Genomic DNA, 21,250 nt, shown 5'->3' with positions numbered 1-21,250 from the left:
AAAGAAAACCTAAACATGACAGTGTATAACCACTCAAAGCTGATGAAGCAATTACATCATTACATTGTAATTTTCAGAAATACTGATGTACGGCATCTAGTAATGTTGACTAGGAAGGTAGGAAACCTTCTGTAATTAAAATGAAATCAATTCAATAGCAAAATTTCTAGTTTGTTCTTACAAAATAATTAGATAAATATTATTATTGGTTGGCTGATTCGGGCAGTTATCAGCTGGCTGACTGCACCACAATCAGCATATAAATGTAGCTTTTAAATATTATTTTATCAAAATACATACAGGGTATAGAAATACGTGCTGGCAAAGAATGAGATCAATGAAAAGTTTACACATTAGTAGGAACCATACAAAAGCATTATGTTGGTATAGTTAACTATGTGATGAAAAACTTACTGTGCTGGTGCAGTACAAAGAACAGGAAAGAAGTGGAAAATAAGTCAACTGCAGCACTCATGCAAGGGTCTTAAGCAGTTAAACTGCTGGTTGTGGTAGTTGCTGCTATATGAAAGCAGTTTTGTTGTCCCCTTACAGAAGCAACACCCATAAACAGCCCTCACTTCCTTCCTCTCTATACTGCTTTTCCTTATTTCATCCTATAATTTGTCTATAAATTGCTCCTTCTCTCTCTCTCTCTCTCTCTCTCTCTCTTTCGCTCTCATTTTCAGCATCATAATTGTCAAACCCTCCTTTTTTCTCATTTCTCCTGACTCTACTATGTCCACCAAGTAAACTGTGCCCTTTGATCCTTGCTTACTCTTTTGAAATACTGTGTCAACATACAGCCTCATTCAGGTGGGTACAGGGAGACTGAGGAAGAGAGAAAGCACTGTGTCCAAAACGAAATAGCAATACTGTTATTCACTTACTCCATCCTCATTATTTTATCCATTGTCCGAAAACTCAGTTCCAATAAAAGTTGTTTCCTGTTACTGTGTTCATTATCAACCATCATTTCTAAAAAAGTGTCCATTATCAACTATCATTTCCACAAATACCAAAGTAACACAAATCCTCTTGAGCAGACGGCATAGTAATAGTTTGCTACCACAACTAGAGGCAATCTCTTCTGGTCCTCTCATCTGCAGACATTGGTATCACTTAAGAAGAACAAAATGAGAAGTGCACAGGCCCATAAGAGCATCATGCAGTGGCCTTAAAATAAAATTGATGCTGAAACTTATACATCACTGACTGCCTGCCATACAAATTTGAGTATAGATATGTATCATTTTAACTTCAACAGCAACACAGTGAATATTATACATGCTGGAAACCTACAGTTAGAATATTAGCAAAACTGAGAGGGGGGCAGCGGTGGCGGTGACATGGAACAAGAATTCAACATTCTAATAAAATAAACTGCAAAAACAATATATTTAAATGGTGACAAAACCTCATAAAAATGCATATTTTAAAGTCAGTTAATGAAATCTGTGTTGCTTTAATAATTCCACTTATTAGCAACATTTTTACACACGCATTGTATTTATTAGACTACTTCTGTGAAACACAGCTAGTTCTGGCTTACAAAGCCATTGCTGAGCTTATACAAAGAAGTAGTGAATGTGGTAAATGCTTTAACTTCACAGGGTAACAGCAGGCAATGAGTGGAGTGTAGAGATTATCATACATAAAAAAGGATTGTTGCAAGATAGAAAATAATATCAATACAGTCAGCAGAGAGCTGGTGGCATGGTGCTAATTATACTGTAAAAGCACATGAAAAAATACATGTAACTTGGAAGCTCCACATAGCCTATATCAAGTACAAAATGACCACTCTTACAATAAATGTTAACAGACCTTATAGTCAGACTGTGTCCAGTATTTATATACACTCTTATCATACACACTATTCTTTGATAAGTAAATATTTTACCATATCTTTGGTGTGAGCAATAACTATATGAAGGACATATTATTACCTACTATGTTTGTGATCTCACAAACAATAAACAGCACAAAACAAAATGAGTCTATTTTGGTTTTAAAATACACACAACTTTTACCAAAGACAAACATCATGTAATATTCTTTGTGGCTATAGTATCACCTACACAATTTTTGATAAGCGTATTAAATTTCTAAGTGGAAGAGATGACCATGGCAGTTAGAGTTTTGCATTTCTTCTTCGTACTTTCATGTTCAAAGTGAATGGGAATCCACTTTGTAAGTATGTGTACTGTTTAGGCTTTTCCACAGTTAATATGGTTTTCCACTGAGGCAAGACTGAAGACTGAATGACTACAGAAAGTCTTCTGTCGATGTTACAGTTGCTTCAACAAGGAGTCCAAAATCAAGTTCATTCAGATTGGCTGAAACAAAGATTGTTGACATTAAAGATTTACTGCTATAAGGAGTGATGATGATGATTCAGTGCTCAGTTATAAGACAATTAGATCACAGGTATAAGCTTGCACTCTATCTCTCTCTGACACACACACACACACACACACACACACACACACACACACACACAGGCAGGCAGGCTTTCATTGTCATATCTGAAAGTCAAGAAACATTATTAGGCAATAATCATGTTTTCATTACTGATGAACAGTTCATAACAATACATGTAAGTATCATATTAATTTATGCAAATACTGTATAGGAAAATAACTTAAATACTAATATTCCAGAATTCTTGAAAACTATGTCACCATTCATCAAAATTTTATTTATTTACTGTAAAAAAAACTTTTTCGCAGTAAAGGATACGACTCATCGGATAGCAGAAGCGATAAGTCATTGACATGCACACAAAAAGCTAGAGTACAAATACACTCCTGGAAATTGAAATAAGAACACCGTGAATTCATTGTCCCAGGAAGGGGAAACTTTATTGACACATTCCTGGGGTCAGATACATCACATGATCACACTGACAGAACCACAGGCACATAGACACAGGCAACAGAGCATGCACAATGTCGGCACTAGTACAGTGTATATCCACCTTTCGCAGCAATGCAGGCTGCTATTCTCCCATGGAGACGATCGTAGAGATGCTGGATGTAGTCCTGTGGAACGGCTTGCCATGCCATTTCCACCTGGCGCCTCAGTTGGACCAGCGTTCGTGCTGGACGTGCAGACTGCGTGAGACGACGCTTCATCCAGTCCCAAACATGCTCAATGGGGGACAGATCCGGAGATCTTGCTGGCCAGGGTAGTTGACTTACACCTTCTAGAGCACGTTGGGTGGCACGGGATACATGCGGACGTGCATTGTCCTGTTGGAACAGCAAGTTCCCTTGCCGGTCTAGGAATGGTAGAACGATGGGTTCGATGACGGTTTGGATGTACTGTGCACTATTCAGTGTCCCCTCGATGATCACCAGTGGTGTACGGCCAGTGTAGGAGATCGCTACCCACACCATGATGCCGGGTGTTGGCCCTGTGTGCCTCGGTCGTATGCAGTCCTGATTGTGGCGCTCACCTGCACGGCGCCAAACACGCATACGACCATCATTGGCACCAAGGCAGTAGCGACTCTCATCGCTGAAGACGACACGTCTCCATTCGTCCCTCCATTCACGCCTGTCGCGACACCACTGGAGGCGGGCTGCACGATGTTGGGGCGTGAGCGGAAGACGGCCTAACGGTGTGCGGGACCGTAGCCCAGCTTCATGGAGACGGTTGCGAATGGTCCTCGCCGATACCCCAGGACCAACAGTGTCCCTAATTTGCTGGGAAGTGGCGGTGCGGACCCCTACGGCACTGCGTAGGATCCTACGGTCTTGGCGTGCATCCGTGCGTCGCTGCGGTCCGGTCCCAGGTCGACGGGCACGTGCAACTTCCGCCGACCACTGGCGACAACATCGATGTACTGTGGAGACCTCACGCCCCACGTGTTGAGCAATTCGGCGGTACGTCCACCCGGCCTCCCGCATGCCCACTATACGCCCTCGCTCAAAGTCCGTCAACTGCACATACGGTTCACGTCCACGCTGTCGCGGCATGCTACCAGTGTTAAAGACTGCGATGGAGCTCCATATGCCACGGCAAACTGGCTGACACTGACGGCGGCGGTGCACAAATGCTGCGCAGCTAGCGCCATTCGACGGCCAACACCGCGGTTCCTGGTGTGTCCGCTGAGCCGTGCGTGTGATCATTGCTTGTACAGCCCTCTCGCAGTGTCCGGAGCAAGTATGGTGGGTCTGACACACCGGTGTCAATGTGTTCTTTTTTCCATTTCCAGGAGTGTATAAGCAAGTGAACCTACCCATCCAGTTAGATATAGTGGGAATCAGTGAAGTTCGGTGGCAGGAGGTACAAGACTTCTGGTCAGGTGAATACAGAGATATAAATACAAAATCAAATGAGGGCAAAGCAAGAGTAGGTTTAATAATGAATAAAAAAATAGGAACGCAGATAAGCTACTGCAAACAGCATAGTGAAAGCATTATTGTCGCCAAGATAGACACGAAGCCCACACCTACAACAGTAGTACAAGTTTATATGCCAACTAGCTCCGCAGATGAGGAAAAGATTGAAGAAGTTCATGATGCAATAAAACAAATTATTCAGACAGTTAATGGAGACGAAAATTTGATAGCCATGGGGAACTGGAATTCGCTAGTAGGAAAAGAAAGAGGAAGAAAGTAGTAGGCGAATATGGACTGGGGAGGGGGTTAAGGAATAAAAGAGGAAGCCGCCTGGTAGAATTTTGCACAGAGCATAACTTAATCATAGTTAACACTTGGTTTGAGAATCATGAAAGAAGGTTGTATATGTGGAAGAGGCCTGGAGAAACTGGAGGATTTTTGAGATAAATTATATAATGGTAAGACAGAAATTTAGTAACCAGGTATTAAATTGTAAGACATTTCCAGGAGCAGATGTGGACTCTGACCACAATTTATTGGTTATGATCTGTAGATTAAAACTGAAGAAACTGCAAAAAGATAGGAATTTAAGGGGATGGGACATGGATACACTGAAAGATGCAGAGGTTGTAGAGAGTTTCAGAGAGAGCATTATGGAACAATTGACAAATACAGGGGAAAGAAATACAGTAGAAGAAGAATGGGTAGCTTTGAGAGATGAAATAGTGAAGGCAGCAGAGGATCAAGTAGGTAAAAAGACAAGGGCTCATAGAAATACTTGGGTAACAGAAGAGATATTGAATTTAATTGAAAGGAGAAAACATAAAAATATGGTAAATGAAGCAGATGAAAAGGAATACAAACATCTCAAAAATGAGAATGATAGGAAGTGCAAAATGGCTAAGCAGGGATGGCTAGAGCACAAATGTAATGATGTAGAAGCAGATATCACTAGGGATAAGACAGATACTGCTGACAGGAGAGTTAAAGAGATCTTTGCAGAAAAGAGAACCACCTGCATGAATACCGAGAGCTCAGATGGAAAACCAGTCCTAAGCAAAGAAGGGAAAGCAGAAAGGTGGAAGGAGTATTAGAAGGTCTATACAAGCGCGATGTCTTGAGGGCAATATTATGGAAATGGCACAGGATGTAGATGATGATGAAATGGGAGACATGATACTGTGTGAAGAATTTGACAGAGCATTGAAAGACCTAAGCCAAAACAAGGCCCCAGGAGTAGACAACATTCCATTAGGACTACTGATAGCCTTGGGAGAGCCAGCCATGACAAACTGTTCCATCTGGTGAGCTTGATATATGAGACAGGCAAAATACCGTCAGACTTCAAGAAGAATATAATAATTCTAATCCCAACGAAAGCAGGTGTCGACAGGTGTGAAAATTACTGAACTATCTGTTTAATAAGTCACTCTTGCACAATACTAACACGGATTCTTGACAGACAAATGGAAAAACCTTGTAGAAGCCAATTTTGGGGAAGATCAGTTTGGATTTCATAAAAATGTTGGAACATATGGGGCAATACTGACCCTACGACTTATCTTAGAAAATAGATTAAGGAAAGGCAAACCCACATTTCTAGCATTTGTAGACTTCGAGAAAGCTTTTGACAATGTTGACTGGAAAACTCTCTTTCAAATTCTGAAGGCAGTGGGGTAAAGTACAGGGAGCGAAATGCTATTTACAATTTGTACAGAAACCAGAGAGTCTAGGGGCATGAGAGGGAAGCAGAGGTTGGGAAGGGACTGAGACAGGGTTGTAGCCTATCCCCGATGTTATTCAATCTTTATATTGAGCAAGCAGTAAAGGAAACAAAAGAAAAATTTGGAGTAGGAATTAAAATCCATGGAGAAGAAATAAAAACTGCAGGGTTTGCCAATGGCACTGCAATTGTCAGAGACAGCAAATGATCTGGAAGAACACTTGAACAGAATAGACAGTATCTTGAAAGGAGGATATAAGATGAACATCAACAAAAGCAAAATGAGGATAATGGAATGTACTCAAATTAAATCAGGTGATGCTGAGGGAATTAGATTAGGAAATGAGACACTTAAAGTAGTAAATGAGTTTTGCTATTTGGGAAGCAAAATAGCTGATGATGGTCAAAGAAGAGAGGATATAAAATGTAGACTGGTTATGGCAAGGAAAGCATTTCTGAAGAAGAGAAATTTGTTATCATCGAGTATAGATTTAAGTGTCAGGAAGCTTTTTCTGAAATTATTTGTATGGAGTGTAGCCATGTATGAATGTGACGGACAATAAATGTTTTAGACAAGAAGAGAATAGAATCTTTCAAAATGTGGTGCTACAGAAGAAAGCTGAAGATTAGATGGGTAGATCACATAACTAATCAGGAGGTTTTGAATAGAATTGGGGAGATGAGGAATTTGTGGCACAACTTGACTAGAAGAAGGGATTGGTTGGTAGGACACATTCTGAGGCATCAAGGGACCACCAATTTAGTACTGGAAGGAAGTTAGGAGGGTAAAGAGATTAGATTAGATTAGATTAGATTAGTACTTGTTCCATAGATCATGAATACGACACTTCGTAATAATGTAGAACGTGTCAGGTTAATAAAAGGTGTCTATACAAGATATTACATTACACAAAATATTGCGTGAGAAGAAATAAAAACTTTGAGGTTCACTGATGACATTGTAATTCTGTCAGAGACAGCAAAGGACTTGGAAGAGCAGCTGAACGGAATGGACGGTGTCTTCAAAGAAGGATATAAGACGAACAACAAAAAAAGCAAAACGAGAATAATGGAATATAGTTGAATTAAATCAGGTTATGCTGAGGGAATTAGATTAGGAAATGAAACACTTATAGTAGTAAATGAGTTTTGCTATTTGGGAAGCAAAATAACTGATGGCTGTCGAAGTAGGGAGGATATAAAATGTGGATTGGCTATGGCAAGGAAAGCATTCTGAAGAAGAGCAATTTGTTAACATTGAGTACAGATTTAAAGGCCAGGAAGTCTTTTCTGAAAGTATTTGTATGGAATGTAGCCATGTATGGAAGTGAAACGTGGAAACTAGTTTAGTCATGAAGAGAATAGAAGCTTTCAAAATGTGGTGCTACAGAAGAATGCTGAAGATTAGATGGGTAGATCACATAACTAATCAGGAGGTATTGAATAGGATTGGGGAGAAGAGAAGTTTGTGTCACAACTTGACTCGAAGAAGGGATCGGTTGGTAGGACATGTTCTGAGACATCAAGGAATTACCAATTTAGTATTGGAGCACAGCGTGGAGGGTAAAAATCATAGAGGGAGACCAAGAGATGAATACACTAAGCAGATTCAGAAGGATGTAGGTTGCAGAAGGTACTGGGAGATGAAGAAGCTTGCACAGGATAGAGTAATGTGGAGAGCTGCATCAAAGCAGGCTTTGGACTGAAGACCACAACAACAAAGTCAGTTTCTCACTGGTCTGCTCCATAACACTCCTAGTAAAGAACTATCTGCTGTGTGAACTACCATTGCATTGCTAACTGTCTGGAAACTCTTACACCACCATCAAATACACAGTTTTAATCTGCCAAGAATGTCAAAACTATTCACCCTGAAATGCAGAGGAAAATATTCACTGGAAAACATAAGAAACGAAAAAAGGTCAGAGCTTATCACTGAGCTAATTAGAGGAGGAGCACTAGTGCGGTGGCTCACAAATAGAGAAAGAATTCACTTAAGCCTTACATAAATAATCAATCCAGAATTTATCTGCTTTTATGAAAACATTAAAACAGCTAAATTAGGATGACCAGAAGGCAAAGTTAAATAATCCTCATGAATACATGGTCAATCTCTTTATCATTGACATGTGCTGCCCAGTCCCTTGCCAAGATAAATTTTGTTGATATTACCTGATAAGGTAAAGCTGTCCTCAAGCATAAGGTAAGTTTTATCATCACAGTACTACACTATGCATGATTCTGCATGAGATGGTATGCCCATTCCTCTCTCTGAACTCTGAACTGACTTTACGAAGTCAGTTATAATGGGATCTACAGTTTAACATGAATTCTAAATCATAGTGTAGCTTGGAATTTTCAAACACAGCTCGGTGTCATATGGGAAAAATGATACACGATAGGAAAAATCTTATTGCTGAATGAGGATTGAGGCTGAAAGCTTTGGACTTGTAATCTGCTACATATGCCTCATGGAATAGGAAGAGTTTGTATCCTATGAAACAAATGAAATTAATTACTTTAAAGGTAACATCCATGTTATTGTGCTTCATATCAATGTACAAACATGAAAAAAAGTTTTGCAGCACCTCGGTTCTGTGAGTTCTGGAACCTGTACAGAAAATTGGAATAGAGATCAACATATACATCATTTCCACCCTTTTTATTGCTCATGAAAACCACACACTGTATGTTGTGCCACCAACAGCGAGACCTTCAGAGGTGGTGGTCCAGATTGCTGTACACACAGGTACCTCTAATACCCAGTAGCACACCCTCTTGCATTGATGCATGCCTGTATTCATTGTGGCATACTATCCACAAGTTCATCAAGCCGTTGTTGGTCCATTGTCCCACTCCTCAACAGTGATTCGGCGCAGATCCCTCAGACTGGTTGGTGGGTCACTCATCCATAAACAGCCTTTTTCAATTAATCCCAGGCATGTTTGATACGGTTCATGTCTGGAGAACATGCTGGTCACTCTAGTCCAGTGATGTCATTATCCTGAAGGAAGTCATTCACAAGATGTGCATGACGGGAGCAAGAATTGTCATCCATGAAGACGAATGCCTCACCAATATGCTGCCAATATGGTTGCACAATCAGTCGGAGGCTGGCATTCGCGTATCGTATAGCCATTATGGCGCCTTCCATGACAACCAGTGGCGTTCGTTGACCCCACGTAATGCCACCCCAAAACATCAGGGAACCTCCATCTTGCTGCACTCGCTGGTCAGTGTGTCTAAGGGGTTCAGCCTGAACTGGTTGCCTCCAAACACATATCCGATGATTGTCTGGTTGATGGCATATGCAATGCCCATCGGTGAAGAGAACATGATGTAAATCTTGAGCAGTCCTTCATTCCATGTAGGCTTTCACGGCCGGCGTCTTCATCAATAAACGTTAGGTAGAAGAAGTTTTACAGATCGACCACGGCAATCTTGAGCAGTCCATTTGGCATGTTGTTGGGCCCATCTGTACCACGCTGCATGGTGTCATGGTTGCAAAGATGGACCTCGCCATGGACGTCAGGAGTGTAGTTGTGTATCATGCAGCCTATAGCGCACAGTTTGAGTCATAACATGACGTCCTGTGGCTGCACGAAAAGCATTATTCAACATGGTGACATTATTTTCTGGGTTTCTCCAAGCCATAATCTGTAGGTAGTGGTCATCCACTGCATTATTAGCACTTGGGCAGCCTGAGACAGGCATGTCATCAACAGTTCCTGTGTCTCTGTATCTCCTCCATGTCTGAACAACATCACTTTTGTTCACTCCGAGATGTCTGGACAATTCACTTGTTGAGAGCCCTTCCTGGCACAAAGTAACAATGCGGCCATGATTGAACTGCGGTACTGACTGTCTAGGCATGGTCGAACTACAGACAACACGAGCTGTGTACCTCCTTTCTGGTGGAATGACTGGAACTGATCAGCTGTTGGGCCCCCTCCATCTAATAGGTGCTGCTCATGCATGGTTGTTTACGTCTTTGGGCAGGTTTAGTCACATCTCTGAACAGTCAAAGGGACTGTGTCTGTGATACAATATCCACAGTCAATGTCTACCTTCAGTAGTTCTGGGAACTGGGGTGATGCAATACTTTCTTTTATGTGGTACATAATAATGCTTTTATGCCTTTGGCAGGCCCATTTGCTTACTGATGTCAGATTCTCATAATACAATATTTTACACCAACAAAAGTCTAGAAAATCTTTCTCTGCTGTTTTTTTGCAGATGTTAAGACTCAAAGCTTTGATAAAATGTTTTTGAGTTTGAATTTGCTATCTCAAAACAAGATTTTTAAAATTGTTTGTTTGATTTAAATAGCTTCTGTAAACAATGCACAATTTATTTTTTCAAAGCAGAAGTTATCATAAATTATATAAAAAAAAAGTATTGAAGAGACAACATTTGATGGTTCAGATATATGAAAGATTCTTTCAGTAATCAAACCCTATGTGAAGATGAAGCCTTTTCTTCGTGACAGTCTGTTTTTCAATAGTACTAGTCCAATATGATATGTAGAAAAAATGTCTTGTGGGTTTGAAACATAAGAGGGAGGTACTGGTACAGATGACGCTATGAAGACTGTATAGATCAGTCAATAAGATCATTGCCCGCAAAAGCAGTTTCATTGTCTCAGCAGGTTTCAACATAATGAATGAGCCATTGTGTAATCAATCTTTTGGCACATAAAGCTCTTCCTTAAATGATGCACAAGATTGGCACTATTTGAGGCCATTACTTTGGTGCCAATTTTGTCAGCATGCCTGGGAGTACAGTCCCCTATTTCTGTCATTTATGTTTAACCTTATTAAATGAGGTTAAGTCTTGGAACAATGAATACAGTCATCTCCCAGACTTACTCTTTCTCCCACTTTCTGTCTTCATTTCTTTTCTTTTTTAGCCTGCACTTGTTTTTGCAGCTGTGTTTTGTTTCCCATCTGTTACTGTTTCTCTTTTTTTCTGTTCTACCCTCTCTGTTTTATGCATGCTCACATTGTCTTCCCTGATCTACCTAACATTGTGCTCTTAACATTTCTAATTATCAAATCTCATGCTCATTATGCTCTATCTTATCCCATTTCACTTTATCTCCATTATTCTCTGGATCAGGATGACTCTGCTCACTAACTTATGAGAAGTTCAATTTTATAACAGACTATTCTCTGTTATTAACTGAAGGAAGAAGTTCTAAAAAGAGTGATTCTTATAGTAGCTGTTTGCTAACTAAACAAACATGTGAATAATAGCAACAACAAAAACACATGGATCCTCTTTCTGATTCTAACACAGATGTCTGTTCTTCCTTTGGCAGTAACCTTCACATATAAATATTCTAAGCTATACTATGTTCTTGTCTAACTTATTGTTTCTGTCACTACAAATGAAGCATGCACAATTTTAGACTTTTTGGGTAATGTGAGATAGTCAGGATAATCTCAGACTAGAAGAATATTTTTCATTTCCTAGAACTACCACTGAAAGAGTGTTCTCTGTAAAATATAATATTTCCCCATATTTGCCATGGGCTCTCAATGAATAATTTTTATTCAGACACTAAAATTAATTTGATGCATATATTTGTATTCTAAATTCAACAATTGTTTTTATTTTGAGTATAAAAAGGAATAATGATTTCCAGAAATAAATATAACAGGACAAAAATATCCATTTAATTTGGTTGAGACAGTCAGTGAATAATTATTATTGTCCTCTTGACAATTGCTCAATGAATGTGGAGATGCAATAAACTTTTCAGTTCTGTTCTAAATCAATCCACCAATTAAATAATTTAAGTTAGCAACAGACAATATTATTTATTACTTACCTTTCGCAGTTAGTAAGTTAAGGAATGTGTCTAGAGGTGATAACCTATCTGCAGAAGGAAAGGCAGCGAGACCTGATGATATGAAATACAAACACTATTACTACAGAGAGTCATGCAGACTTCATAAATACAATACACAAGCACAAAGAAAAACAATGAATATAATTACAATTTAAAACAACATATCATCATCATCATCATCATCATCATCATCATCATCATCGTCTTACAGTCTCCATAAAATGTATCCACCACCACCTACACCACCACCTCCACCATCACCACCACGACCACCGTCACTATCACATGCTCACAACTTTGCATTACAGACCCTCCAAATTCTTCTCTGATGCACCAACTCTTACCTTTCTTTATTTTAACTCCCATTCTCTTCTTTTTCAGTTTTGCAATTTTAGTCATATCTAGACAGGGTGAATTACTCCACTGCATAAATTTCTGCAATCTATACAACTTTTCTCAGTTTCTGATAGCTCTACCTCCATCCAGTTTATTTTACCTTCTTTCTTCATTCAGCAGCTTTCTTCACTTTTGTGGCTACCGATTTCTACATTGAGTTTGAAAGTAAAATTTGCTTGTGGATATTCCTTAAGGTACCCTTCACTCACTATCGTTCAGTTTATCTATCTCATCAACCAAAAAATGTTCAAGCAATGACATATGTTGCTGTCTGCCTCATATTTACATCTGTGTTCATATGCACAAGCCTCTGTACATCAGTGTCCTCAATTTCTTTCTATTTATTTTCTCGTTTTTATATTGTGGTTCCTCATGTGTTTTCTTTCATATCTGTAACTTTGCATTTTTTAGGCTAGTTGTAACAGAAGTGAAGATTAAATTACGTGACAGAATGAAGCCTAACATCAAATGTGATAAAAGCATATATCTTTTGATTTATTATCTGACAATTAATCACAGAATGAGAAAATTACAAACTTAACATCAGAACTGCACTTTGCTGTTTAATTTTTATTCGTTCATTTACACACTGTATACCTTAAATCCAATCATGAAAGAGAGCATTCAGGGGTACAAAACAAGTCAAAGTTACAGTACTCCAGCATTAAAATATTTAATTCCCCACCAAGCTACATCAAAGGCCTATGTAGGAACAGTGCATATTTAAAAATAAAGTAAAGATATACTTACTAGGTAAAGTATTTTATTCATCTGATAAATTTTTCAACACAGAAGTAGAGATTTTTTATGCATATACAGGGTGAATAATCATAAAACCAACAAACGACAGGGATGGATCCCTGATTGAAAATGGAGGAAAAAAGGTCCTACAAACATGTGTCTGGAAAAGTGTTATTGCCGCAGTAAACGGCACTAATGAACGAAAGTTCTTATGACTACATGCCATGTGTTCCTTATGCATTGCAGGGGTGGGTGATTGATGCAGCATACTGTAAGCAGCAGAATGGTCTGGTATTGATGTCGGGAACAAGCCAGATGGAAATGGTCGAGAGGCAGCACAACTATACCAAAACAAGTACCCTCACAGACACCAACCACATCACACAATATTTCAAGCTCGTTTTGAGTGACTGTGTGATCATGGGTCCTTCGAGACAGATGAAACTGCAGGGAGGCAGTGACTGTGCATACACCAGGTTTGGAAGATTGGGTTCTACTGGATATTGAGACAAACCCTAGTACAAGCTCCAAGCAAGTGGCCTGTCATCATGATGTAAGTAAAAGTATGATTATGTATGTCCTACATGAAAACCACAACTAACCCTATCACTTGCAACAAGTTCAAGGAGTATCAGCAGTGGATTTTCTTCTATAAGAAGGATTTTGTCGATGGTTTTTGCACCATACCATCACAATTATGAGATTTCTGACATCAGTCCTCTTTACCGATGAAGCAAACTTTACCAGAACTGGCATCATCAATCTTCATAATCACCATTTGTGGGTTACAGACGGCACATGGTCAGAAGAACTTTCATTTGTCAGCACCATCTACCATGGCAACAATGCATTTCTGTGCACATTTTCGAAGGACCTTTTTTTCTCCAGTTCCAGTCAGGAATCTGTCCCTGCAGTTTGCCTGTTTTATTAATGTTCACCATGTATTTCTGCTGTTTGTTTGAGAGGTATTGTACAACATAGGCTAATGCTTGTATGATGTATTTTTTTCACTTTGCTTCTGCTTCTGTTATGTTTTTATTGTAATCACAAATTGTGATGAATTATAGTTTATTAATATTGATATATTTATATATGTACTTCTATATTATGAAAACAAGTACCAAACTTGAAAAAAAATCTACTGTTCCTCCACTCACATTACTCAGCTGGCATATTTATCTACTACTACTTTCAGAGGACACAATCAACTGCCTACCTAGTAGAAAAGTTAAAAACCAGTTCAATACGAACATTATTTTAAATGAAATTTGTATGCTAGAGTCCAAATACTCTGATAAGGCATAGGAATGGTTAATAAGGTGCTCTTCTGTTTTCTTTTCAAATGCCTGGGGATTTTGTGTATCCTGCCTGGTGTCTGGCATAATTATCTACTACTACTTTCAGAGGACACAATCAACTGCCTACCTAGTAGAAAAGTTAAAAACCAGTTCAATACTAACATTATTTTAAACGAAATTTGTATGCTAGAGTCCAAATACTCTGATAAGGCATAGGAATGGTTAATAAGGTGCTCTTCTGTTTTCTTTTCAAATGCCTGGGGATATTGTGTATCCTGCCTGGTGTCTGCAAATAACCAATAACGGACTTTTGCACCAAAATATAAAACTTCATTTCCAAAATTCATTGTAAATGCATATTTATTTATTTATTCATTTGTAAATTAGCTGTAGGGTGTTCCATGTAATTTACATTCATACATTTATAACTCATTCCACAGCCTAGTACCTTACATGCATAAAATGTTCTATGGAATATGTGTATAAATAAATAAATAAAATTTCATATAAAACGGCAGAAGCAACCACTGCATGGAACTTCTACAAGTATCCTATGAACAAACTGTGAGGAATGCTAATTTATTCACATTGATATATTTATATATGTAAATCTACATTAGGAAAACAAGTACCTAACTTGAAAAAACTCTACTGTTCCTCCACTCACATTAAGCAGCTGCCACATTTATCTATTACTACTTCCAGATAACACTACCACCTACCTACATATTGGAAAAGTTAAAAATCAGCTCAATACGTACATTATTTTAAATTAAATTTGTATCCTAGAGTCCAAATACAGGTATTCTGATAAGGCACAGGAATGGTTAATAAGGTACTTTTCCATTTTGTTTTTGAATGCCTGTGGATTTTCTGTTTACTGCCTGATGTCTACAAATAACCACTTACAGACTTTTGCACCTAAAACTTCATTTTCAGAGTTCATTAGGGATGCATATTCATTTATTTATTCATATGGCTCACATGCAGTGTACAAGTATAGGTATATAACATTAGTATATGAATATAACAAGAATACAGAAAGACAAATCTATATACAAAACTACCTAAATGTCAATATCCAAGTTTCTAATCCATATATAGGAGTTGTATTGTCAGCTTTCGTGATGTCGCTCCAACTCCCCTGATAGGAATGTAAGTGGCATTCATCTCGAATGTGCTTGATTGTCTGGTTCGGAGCCCCACAGTCACAAACCGAAGACTCTGTAGCACCCCATTTAAAAAGTGAGTCTCACATCAACCATGCTCAGTGCGAGCTCTGTTCAATTTGACCCGTAGTTTCCTGTTGAGTTCTGTGCCAGCAGCATCACAGCTAAGCTTTCAGAACCACTCATGCTCTTTGGTATTTTCAATAAGCTGACAGTTCTGATCCCACAGGTCTTTCACCTCGATATCCCTGGCATCTAGCTGTTCTGCTTGTCGTAACAGTGGGTTTCTTGAATGGAGTCTATTTTGTCATACACTTGGTATGTCTTCCTGTATGAGTAAGTCCAGGTTCTCCCATAGCTTGTGGTATTCTCTAAGGAAGGCCTCGCTTCTATGGATTGTGGGTGGATAAATGTTGCTCAGCAGTGGAAGCCAATAAATGAGTGTTTGTTGGATTGTTCCAGTTATTAACTGCATAGTGTGGTTTAACTGGATGTCAATCAAGTTGGTGTGGCAGCTGTTTAGCTAAACCATAGCATAATGCTCAGCTGCTCAGAAGACCAGTGCAATGGACGATTTGCGCAAGGTACCTGCTGAAGCTCCCCATGTCATTCTACACATGTGCACTCTGGGTAATGCTAAATGAGCTAGAATGAATCAGCAGACATACCAAATATTGAATTTCCTGGCTACAAACAAGCAGACAAATCAAAATCAAAAAGCCTTAAAAACAAAACCTTCTCAGGACCAACTGATTAAAAGACTAGGGATGCCCGGTCTACAGCAAAACTATTTTTATTTCTATCATTAAACACAAACATGCTTTCAACCCTCATTGGAAAATTCTGTTAATATTTTCACTTCTAGTATTGTGGTTGTGAATTGCATAAATTTAAAAAAAAAATTCTCTTCAGAACAAAATACACTACCTGACAAGAAAGTGAAGAAACCAGAATGGGAGGAGAAGACAGAATGAATCTTGATGGGTTGAGAGGGTATTTGATGTTATTTATGTTATTAGAACTGACTCCATTTTACAGAGAACTTGGCAGTATGAGCCAATTTATCAATACAGTGTTGCACTCTCCCTGGCCTGGATGCATGCAATGATTTGAATGGGAAGGATCTGATAAAGCCATGGTATTCCCTCCTGAGGCAAATTGGTCAACATCTGTTGTAACTGGTCTTTGATATCCTGGATACAGATAATGGGACAGAGTTGACACAGGGCTGGTTGCATACATGTTCTATTGGGGACAGATCTTGGAGTCTTACTGGCCACTGGAGTACCTCAGCATCATGCAGAAAATTCGCAGGGATATGCACTGTGTATGAACAATCATGGCTCTGATGAAAAATGGCACTACGATACTGTCACATGAGAGGTAATGCATTAGAATGCAGGATGCCTTTGATGCACAGTTGTGCAATCAGAGTTCACCCTGTCACTATCAGCTGTGACCTGAAGTCACACACAATGGCCCCCCACATAATGACACCAGGCATAACACCACTTTGCCTCTCTAAAACAGTGGGAGAATGAGACTTATCACCAGGTTGCCACCATACTCACTGTTCATGAATGGCAGGCATGGATGTGAAGGATTTACAAAGTGAATCTCTGTAAGGTACTGATAACACCATCTCACATGAGTATACACAATCTCCATGTCCTTCACAATAATCACTCAACATATACCACTGTTCATGCCTCTTGTACACCCTGCCAGGGCTGATAACACCAATAAAGACACACAACATTAATGCATTCTGGTGACCATTCTGTCTGCCACACACAATTTTAGCTCCCAGTTTGTTTCATCAGAACATTTGGGGTGCAAGATAAGGTAGACATGCTGCTTGTATATCTACAAGATGAGGAAAATTCTGGATTGATTTATGTTCTGTGTCTCTCTGAACACCATGTAACCACGTGGATAGAGAAGTTAAGGTAAATATATATAAGGGATTATAGACTAGCATAATTTTAGTCAGTACTGTTGGGCCTTTAAGGCCTGTTTGGACTGTGTTCATTCATAAATTTCATTTAGAGTTAACACGAAAAAAAGGGGAGCTGTGACACTTGTAAAAGTTGGACGTAAAGTCAAAAATATTGAAACAAGCAGTTTTCATTTGGATTAGAACTTAGAAGGAGGCACTTGTGAGTTGTTACTGCGGAATACTTCTCTTTTATCAGGTTACAGAGCCCCTCTACAAAACTTCAAGTTATTTAACTACCCGTCAGACAAGAAGAAACAGTTAGTAGTTTATGGAGTAGAATGAGTGAGTGAGTGAGTGAGTTGTATGTGTGTGTGTGTGTGTATGTGTGTGTGTGTGTGTGTGTGTGTGTGTGTGTGTACGTGTGTGCGTTGTCTGTTTTGGATGCTGGACTATTGGCCTAAAGCTTACAAGTAATGGCTCACACATGAAAAACGCCTTGGAAACATTTCCAAGCTTTTGGAGTCACTGACCCCAATGTGCATAAGGATTTCTTTCTGACATGGCTCTGTCCTTATGTTAATCACCTTTTGTGTCAGCTAGCTCCTCTTTAGGAACCTGCCAGTCTCCCTTTTGATGAAATGTATCAGTTACTTTATTTATCACTGCAAATGTACTCAAGTTATTGCTGCTCTCATTGAGTTCTACCTTTGTCAAAAGCAGCTACATCAGTCACACAAAGCTTTCTCAGTGGAGCTTCACAGGCTAAGCCATCATTGCAAGTTTGTTACTCAAGCTCACTGGGATTCATATGCTGATTTGATGTTTCACAATGCTTGGCCCCTAATAGGGCAGTTTGTGAACTTGCTCAACAATCTGAAAATCCCTCTCTCACAGCAGTTTTGACGACTCCCAATCTTTTGAGGTATCTAGAGACACTGGAAATCAGATAGAAGCTCAGTGTGACATAGCTGTCATTGCTTCTCCTACTAAGCCACCATTGGTTAGCTCCTGGGTGGAAGACAATGTTGTTGCTGAGCAACCAAAATCTTCATGATGCATGGGGCAGTGCCATGCTAAACAGCAACAGCAGTCAGCATCACAACAGCAACTGCATTCTCCTCTCCCACCATGCATGTATTGTTTTGTTCAACATGAGTGAGCCACATGCCCAAAGTGTTGGGGGATGTTTAACCACTGTAAAAAAAGTAATAAATAAATAAAAATAAAAAGGAATATATTGCATCAGTGTGCAACTCTCAGTCTCCTTCATCAGACATAAACACAGATGTGAACAGTGTTTCTCAAGTGATAGTAGTCCCAAAAAAACTAAATATTGAAATATATGTTATGGACAAGATGTTAAAAATGCAAGGGGCATGGGTGCAACAGTGGTTGTTAAATTCTCAAACCTATGTGAACTTTGGACCACCAGCACTGTTCCTTGTCTCTCATTCATTGGTGAGTTACTACAATCAACAAATACACATATTGGGTAAGTTTTCTGCTCCCATAGTGTATAAATCAGTTGTTTGGCCTTTGATCTTCTAGTAATGGATGATGCCAACACTAAAAATTTATTTCGATTAGATGCATTCAAAATTTTTGGTTTCTCTATTTATGGTAGTGCATTTGGTATCAGATCACGTTCTGCACCAGTAACTGGATGGACTATGCTCAGAATATTTCTCCCTGTTTTGAGAAGGTCTAGAATATGCTAGCAATTTCAAGGCTCACGTCACAATAAAGCCAATCGTATGCACTCATTTTTTTCATGCCCACCCAATCTCAATAGCTTTACAGGAGCAGGTCAAATTAGCACTTGACAGACTTATGTCTTTGAGTGTTATCACGCCTGTCTCCTCTACTCCCCTGGTGATAGTTGTAAAACCTAAGGATAACCTTTGGCTCTGTGGCGATTTTAGAAAGTCTGTAAATTCGCGATCTATTATTAATACCTATCCCTTTCGACATGAGAATGAACTCTTAGCATGGCTTTCCGCGGGCAAATATTTTTCCAAAATAGATTTGTTGAAGGCCTACATGCAACTGCCTCTGGATGATGATCACTAGTGTATCGTTGTAGTGAATACTAGCACCTGCCATTCAGCATAGCTAGTGCTCCTGCTATTTTCCAATGATTTCTGGAGCAACTCATGGGCTCTGAGTCGGGGTGCATTAACTACCTGGATAATATCATGATCTATGGTTCCTCAACTGAAGAACCCTTGTGGAACCTTTGAGCCTTGTTCATGGTGCTGCAGGCTACCAAACTGAAATATAACTAAAAACAATGCATTTTTTTCCCAGTCACCTATGTCTATCTGGGTTCTGAAGTATCATTTGCTAGCGTCAGGCCTTTACACCACCCTGTCAATGCCATCATGACTTTGCCATGTTCTACCAAAGTCAAAGAGTTGCAGGTCTTTCTTGGAAACATTCCATACTCCCATAAATTTCTTCTGGATGCGGGCACTGTGGCTCAGCCCCTGCACACTCTCTTACCTAAAGGTGTTTCATTTTACTGGTTGCTCACCTGTAATCATGCTTTTACCCTTTTGAAGTCAAAATTACACTTGGTAACTTACTTGGTTATCTTCTAACTGGGCAAAAACCTTGTTTTGGCCACAGATGCCTCCCAGTACAGCCTTGGGGCCATTCTTGAACATAAATACACAGATAGTTACAAATGCTCTATTTTTTATGCTTCCAAAACCATGAACAAGGCACAACAGCAAAACTTGCAGATAGAAAAAGAAGCCCTTGCTACTAAATATGCACTAAAAACAAAGTCTCATGTTTTCCTCTGCTGTTCTAAATTTTATTTGGTTGCTGATCATAAACCTCTGGTTTCTCTGTCCCATCCTTTGGTATCCCTACCGGACAAAGCGACCTATCACCTGCAATGCTGGGTTATGTTTTAGTCATGCTATAATTACAAGATTCATTTTTGCAACACACCGCAACACGTTAATGCAGATGCTCTTTCCTGATTGTTGATTGGCCCTGATCCAGCATCTGATCAGGATGAACTGTTGTGTTTCCATTTTTATGTCAAAGCCAAAAACACTATAAATGGTTTTCCTGTTACAAGTTCTTGGATTTCGGCACTGTTGCAAATGATCTTGTCTTACACCAAGTTGTTCAATCTGTCCACCACAACTGGCTGGACAAACCACTGGGCCGAGCACCAGATCCTTTGCATAATTATTATGCTATTAGACACTGCCTATCCATTCTTGATGGTGTGCTACTGTTGGCTACTGCAGAATCATTGCCCAGGGTTGTGATCCTGACCACACAGTGGCGGGACATCATGTGCTTTCTCCACCTGCCCACTGGGGAGTTTCTCGTACAAAATTGCTGACCCACCACCATATGTTTTGACCAGGTATTGACAATGATATTATATGTATTTTTTAAGCCTGCCCCTCATCATGCAACACAATGGGTATCTTGTTCCCTGTGGCCCATCACCCAGTGCCCCTGTGAGTATTCATGGTGATTTTGCGGGTCTCTTCCTTAACTCCTTTTGGTTGGTAGTAGTTGAAGCTTTCTCAAAATTTCCTTATTTGGTTCATTGCTGACCCACATCCATGATGGCTATGTTCATGGCCCTCACAATAAATTTTTCATTGGAAGGATTGCCATATACACTTGTGACAGACAACAGGCCACAGTTTTTGGTTCAGGATTTTGAAGATTTCTGCACAAAGAGTGGCATCCAGCATGTTGTATCCTCTCCATTTCACCCTCTGTCCAATGGTGGGGCACAGCAGCTGCACTG

General features: G+C 39.5%; 1 protein-coding gene across 4 annotated transcripts in view; it reads right to left on the bottom strand.

Moving 5' to 3' along the window:
- Nucleotides 1–635: 635 nt before the first annotated feature.
- Nucleotides 636–21,250, bottom strand: part of LOC126253107 (protein pigeon) — a 486,240-nt gene continuing 465,625 nt past the window's right edge. For all 4 annotated transcript variants that reach the window (XM_049954213.1, XM_049954212.1, XM_049954214.1 and 1 more), the window contains 2 exons: nt 11,903–11,974; nt 636–2,336 (listed from right to left, as the gene is read on the bottom strand). In XM_049954213.1, the coding sequence (XP_049810170.1) occupies nt 2,266–2,336; nt 11,903–11,974 (143 nt within the window). In that variant the 3' untranslated portion in view covers nt 636–2,265. The remainder of the gene's footprint in view (nt 2,337–11,902; nt 11,975–21,250) is intronic.

The sequence above is a fragment of the Schistocerca nitens genome, chromosome 4 (genome assembly GCF_023898315.1).
Source record: "Schistocerca nitens isolate TAMUIC-IGC-003100 chromosome 4, iqSchNite1.1, whole genome shotgun sequence".
In the NCBI taxonomy this organism is placed as follows: domain Eukaryota; kingdom Metazoa; phylum Arthropoda; class Insecta; order Orthoptera; family Acrididae; genus Schistocerca; species Schistocerca nitens.
The sequence above is the reverse complement of the archived record's forward strand: the minus strand, read 5'-3'. Positions and strand labels throughout refer to the sequence as shown.